Genomic DNA, 6,000 nt, shown 5'->3' on the forward strand with positions numbered 1-6,000 from the left:
GCATTATCCATGTCCACAAATCAACAAAGGTGAACCTGTTTGAGACCAATGACCATTCCTAAATTTAACTGCTACCTCAGCAAAGCAAATAAAAATGCATTTAAGGAATGTTTGTGAAACTGGTGGTTCCTTTTCTGCACCTTCTTTTGAACATATTTTAATATTTATCATTTTCCAGCCATCATATAAAGCTGGTGGCCTCAGTACTTCTAACACTAATGTAATGTGATTGGTTTGCTTAAATAGTACATACATAAAATTCCGTATAGATTTTAAAAATGGCATTTAAACTGACAATCCCACTGACAACAACATAAAGGATCATCTTAGAGATCCACCACACTATCAATTGGTGAATTTAGAATTTCAAGAGACACTTTCACACATTATAAGAGTGCAACTAATGGCAAATGGCATATTTCCCTGTCATCAGCAGTACATATTAACACACATGACCAGCGAGCCAGCTTTTTGTAGGTCTACCTGACATGCAATCAGAACAATGACACCCACGTTGGTTTTTCTAAACATATCAAACTGATATAGTACATCAGCATGGCTTACACTGAGATGCAAGGTGGCTTTGTGATACAAGCACACAGATACATGCATTCATTTTCCGGCTCAACATGCACATCTGTCACCTCCCCTCAAAACTGACGTCTTATTCTAGAATGGTGCAATTCCAAGGTAGTGAACTCACACATGGAATATTTTACAGGAGGGGGCAGATGGGGTCTCGGTTCATTGTTTCATCTGAACGATGGCGCCTCCAAAAGTACAATATGTCTTTCGTATTGTACTGGATTATTAGTCTGGAGTGTTAGTCTGGATTTTATGCTCAAATCTCTGTAGTGGGACTTAAAATTCACAACCTTCTGAGTCAGAGGCAAGTGTGCTACCAACAGACAAAAATGGAGAAAGCAGAATAGAAGGAAATGGATTACTGAAAAGACAATTCTAAATAGGGAGAGCAAGGGATTAGGGAAGATGTTTCCACTTGTGGGGAAGAGATCAAAATTTGAGATAGTAAGTATAAAATACTCATAAATAAATCCAAAAGGGAATTCTGTAGAAATATATTTTATCAAAGAGTCAAAATGTGGAATGTGGAACTCACTCCCAAAAGAAATACTTGAAACAACTAACATTGGTTTTCAGATGTATTGAATAGAGTAGCGTATTCAGCTTATGTCTTTTTATTTAATGGTAAAGCTATCATGTATCTTAAGAATCTTTTCCACCGAAGTCACTAAACAAATATGATGCTTGGTCTGCCCTTTGGATCAATCAATTTGGTTGATTTATTGTCCATGGAAACATAGCATCCCCACAGTGCAGGTTATTCGGTCTATCGAGTCTGCACTGACTCTCCAAAAGAGCATCTTACCCATCTTAACTGCCACCATGTTGTATGTTTAGTAGCCTTGCGAAGCGATTCTAAGTCTTGTTTGGTTGAACATTAAGTGTTTACTGATAACACATAACTATGTACATATACTCACTCACCTGATGAAGGAGCGACACTCTGAAAGCTCGTGCTACCAAATAAACCTGTTGGACTTTAACCTGGTGTTGTGCGACTACTTACTGTATGTACATATATGCAGTGTATAGCCCAAGGCTAACTCCTGATCTCTGTTCAGTCCACAACCACTTACTCTAGTCTTAAGTCTTGTGTCTCTTTAAATTACACTGAGGGCGGTAATGTTTTCCACATTAGCCCTTGCTATGTAGATATCCTTATAGGACAATGTACTACAAACTGAGCATGTATTCAAACAAATATTTTCAGCCACTCACCTCTGCATGTCGATAATCTTGAATTAAAGCAAGGTGATCTGCAAAGCTACTCAGACCATATTTCAAATTAGGAGTTTCTGTATCAGAGTACTCTCGGAGTTCTTTAACCATGAGGTCTGCCTTGTCACGTAGTCTTGCAGTTTTCCGTGCATAGGCGGCAAATAAGCTGCACATCTCACCAAAGTGTTTTTCCACATTTACAACAGTACTGTGAATATATTTGGTTTGACTGTCTCTGAAACAAAATCAAGATTTTATTTTGAATTAATAGAACATTATGAAGCATTTAGAGATGTAAATTGTCAAAGGGAATCTCTTCTACTGTATGCACCATATGTCAAACTAACTTTTCCTTTAAGGGTTATTGTGGAAATTTAGGCAAGTGCTAAGTATTAGAATTTAGTGAATGGGGTGGAGGGAATACGGAAGAAAGTAAATCAAGAGGCCCTTGCCAATTCTTTCCCCATCCACAATTCCATCCAATGTTACTTTAACAAGGATCAAACTTTCAGTAAGCCATTTAGCATCGTGGGAAATCGAAAACATTTTGGCTTGAATATCTGCTTGGTTTTCCCATTCCCTTGTCCTAATTTTAGGAAAAATGGTAGAAATAGCTGATGTTGGCCATTTCTCTGTGACGCAATCTTCCAACTCTGCAGAAATCCCAAGTTTTTATTCAACAAAAAAACCCAGAAAATGCTGGGAAAACTGACCAGGTCTGATAGTATCTGTGCTTTCCATCTGTACAGTTTTTCAAGCATTTTGTTTTTATTTCAGATTCCGGCATCCACAGTATTTTGCCTTTAGCCAAGTTTTTATTCCTTATTTTGCGCAGCATTAGATGTGTTGACTGAAAGACCTTCCAAGGAAACGTGAATAAAAACAAATTTGTATTATTGGCATGCGGGGGGGGAGTAAGCACACTAAAAATGTCACACCTGCTACTGCCATCAGACTTTTGAATGGACCTAACTTAGAGACATAGAGGTTTACAGCATGGAAACAGGTCCTTCGGCCCAACTTGTCCATGCCGCCTTTTAAAAAGAAACCCCTAAGCTAATCCCAATTGCCCGCATTTGGTCCATATCCCTCTATACCCATCGTACCCATGTAACTATCTAAATGCTTTTTAAAAAATAAAATTGTACCCGCCTCTACTACTACCCCTGTGTGCAGTATTGGTCCCCTTATATGAGGAAGGATATATTGGCATTGGAGGGAGTGCAGAGAAGGTTCACCAGGTTGATACCGGAGATGAGGGGTTTGGATTATGAGGAGAGGCTGAGGAGATTGGGTTTGTACTCGTTGGAGTTTAGAAGGATGAGGGGGGATCTTATGGAGACTTATAAGATAATGCGGGGGCTGGATAGGGTGGAGGCGGAGAGATTCTTTCCACTTAGTAAGGAAGTTAAAACTAGAGGACACAGCCTCAAAATAAAGGGGGGTCGGTTTAAGACAGAGTTGAGGAGGAACTTCTTCTCCCAGAGGGTGGTGAATCTCTGGAATTCTCTGCCCACTGAGGTGGTGGAGGCTACCTCGCTGAATATGTTTAAAGCGCGGATGGATGGATTCCTGAGCGGTAAGGGAATTAAGGGTTATGGGGATCAGGCGGGTAAGTGGTACTGATCCACGTCAGATCAGCCATGATCTTATTGAATGGCGGGGCAGGCTCGAGGGGCTAGATGGCCTACTCCTGCTCCTATTTCTTATGTTCTTATGTTCTCTGGCAGCTTGTTCCAGACACACCACTTCACCAGTGTGTGTGAAAAAATTGTCCCTCTGGACGCTTTTGTATCTCTCCCCTCTCACCTTAAACCTATGCCCTCTAGTTTTAGACTCCCCTACCTTTGGGAAAAGATGTTGACTATCTACCTTGTCTATGCCCCTCATTATTTTATAGACCTCTATAAGGTCACTCCTCAGCCTCATACGCTCCAGAGAAAAAAGTCCCAGTCTATTCAGCCTCTCCTTATAACTCAATCCATCAAGTTCCGGTAGCATCCTAGTAAATCTTTTCTGCATTCTTCCTAGTTTAATAATATCCTTTCTACAATAGGGTGACCAGAATCGCACACAGTATTCCAAGTGTGGTCTTACCAATGTCTTGTACAACTTCAACAAGATGTCCCAACTCCTGTATTCAATGTTCTGACCAATGAAACCAAGCATGCCGAATGACTTCTTCACCACTCTGTCCACCTGTGACTCCACTTTCAAGGAGCTGTACCCCTAGATCTCTTTGTTCTGTAACTCTCCCCAACACCCTACCATTAACTGAGTAAGTCCTGCCCTGGTTCAATCTACCAAACTTACATTAAGTTGATCTTTCTCTACATCCTAGCAATGACTGTAAGACTACATTCCGCACTCTCTCGTTTCCTTCTCTATGAACGGTATAGCATGCAAGAAACAATACTTTTCATTGTATGTTAATACATGTGACAATAATAAATCAAATAACTAAGTTAAAGCTTGGCACTGTTGAGGAAAAGGTTAATCATATAGCAATTAATAGCACCCTTGAAAGTTTGTGCCTGGAATAATTAGATCAGCCCCCTTTTGGGAAACATGTAAGAAGTAATAGATAGATCAGATATGATCAAAACCTGTCAGGAGTTTTTGACCATCACTAATAGTCCAGGGTGTCTGGCATGGGGAATTCAGGAGTGTGGTACTCGAGATTGAATGAGTAGAAATGTTGACACTGCATTTCCCAATCTTTTTATGGGGCGAGAATGGAGGCTGAAATAGGAATTACCCTCCGTAACCGTTATCGCTGCATTCTTTCAGCAAAGAAACTACTGCCCTTATTCATTTCCAGCCATCATTTCACATCGCAGCTTCCCGCAGCCGCGCACCGAGACTAGGCCTTGAGTGGAGCCTCGCACTTTCCTGATGGGACGGAACCCGAACCGGTGCCAGTGACTGGCAGCCTTACCTGGCTCGCGTGTCCTGGTCACGGGCCTGAAACATGGCGGTTCTCCCGCCCCCGTTCACTGGTTGAGATGAGATGGGATGGTGAAGGCGGCGGCCGCCCCCGGGCCCGCTCACTGGGAGCCGGAACCAACCTGCCCCATTCCCCCCAACTCCCTCAGGCAGCGCGGGGTCGCCCCGTTACCATAGCAGCCGCCTGATGCAGGCACCCGCCGCGCGTTCCTCAGTGCCCGCCGTTCCAAGCGCGCTCCCGCCGCGCGTTCCTCAGTGCCCGCCGTTCCAAGCGCGCTCCAGCCGCGCGACCCCAGGATCATGCAATTGTTACAGCTCAGAATGCAGCCAGTCGGCCCATCGTCTCCGTACCAGGGCTCTGAATGGGCACTTCGCCCAGTGCCACTGCCCCCACTTTCTCTCCTTAACCCTGTAGACTGTTTCTCTTCAAACAATCGACTAATTTCCTCTTGAAAGCCTGGATTGAATCCGTCTCCGTCACCCCCCTCATGGTTTCCACAGAATTGTTACTGGCGGAACCCATTGAGTCTGCACTGGCTCTCCAAACAAACATTATGATTAAGTTCCACTCAACCCTGCACATTGATTCTATTCAAATGATCATCTAATACCCTCTTGAATGCCTTGATTGAACCTGCCTTCACCACACTTGCAGGCTGTGCATTCCAGACTACCCCCACATCTCATCTGCTTTGTTTGTAAATCATTTTAAATCTGTGCCCTCTTGTTCTTGATCATTTTATGAGCAGGAATAGTTTCTCCTTATCTACTCTGTCCAACCCCCTCATGATTTTGAACATCTCTATCAAATCTCTTCTGAGCCTTCTTCTCTCCAAGGAGAACAGTCCCAACCTCTCCAATCTATCCTCATAATTGAAGTGTCTCAAGTCTGGAACCATTTTTGTAAACCTCTTCTGCACTCTCTCCAATGTGTTCACATCCTTCCTGCAGTGTAGTGCTCAGAATTATATACAATATTCCAGCTGTGATCTAACTTGTGTCTTGTGTAAGTTCAGCATCACCTCCTTACTCTTTGTACTCTATGTTCCTATTCATAGAGCCCAAAATACTATATGCTTTATTAACTGCTCTCTCCACCTATCTTCCCACCTTGAATGGTTTATGCATATGTACATGCAGGTTCCTCTGCTCCTGCACACCTTCAGAGTTTTAGCCCTTTTTTTGCCTCCATGTTCTTCCTACCAAAATGCCTCACCTCATTGATGCACTATCAATCGAGTCAAGACTAGT

General features: G+C 42.8%; 1 protein-coding gene across 5 annotated transcripts in view; it reads right to left on the reverse strand.

Moving 5' to 3' along the window:
* The window catches only part of cibar1 (CBY1 interacting BAR domain containing 1), a 46,322-nt gene extending 41,300 nt beyond the window's left edge, over nucleotides 1-5,022 (reverse strand). For 3 of the 5 annotated variants that reach the window (XM_078215988.1, XM_078215985.1, XM_078215984.1), the window contains exons 1-2: nucleotides 4,742-5,022; nucleotides 1,804-2,038 (exon numbers count right to left, since the gene is read on the reverse strand). In XM_078215988.1, coding sequence (XP_078072114.1) covers nucleotides 1,804-2,038; nucleotides 4,742-4,776 — 270 coding nt within the window. In that variant the 5' untranslated portion in view covers nucleotides 4,777-5,022. Of the gene's footprint in view, nucleotides 1-1,803; nucleotides 2,039-2,516; nucleotides 2,663-4,741 lie in introns of all 5 variants that reach the window. The other 2 variants (XM_078215987.1, XM_078215986.1) reach the window with 1 other exon arrangement.
* Between the last annotated feature and the right edge of the window lie 978 nt (nucleotides 5,023-6,000).

The sequence above is a fragment of the Mustelus asterias genome, chromosome 7 (genome assembly GCF_964213995.1).
Source record: "Mustelus asterias chromosome 7, sMusAst1.hap1.1, whole genome shotgun sequence".
Taxonomy (NCBI): Eukaryota; Metazoa; Chordata; class Chondrichthyes; order Carcharhiniformes; family Triakidae; genus Mustelus; species Mustelus asterias.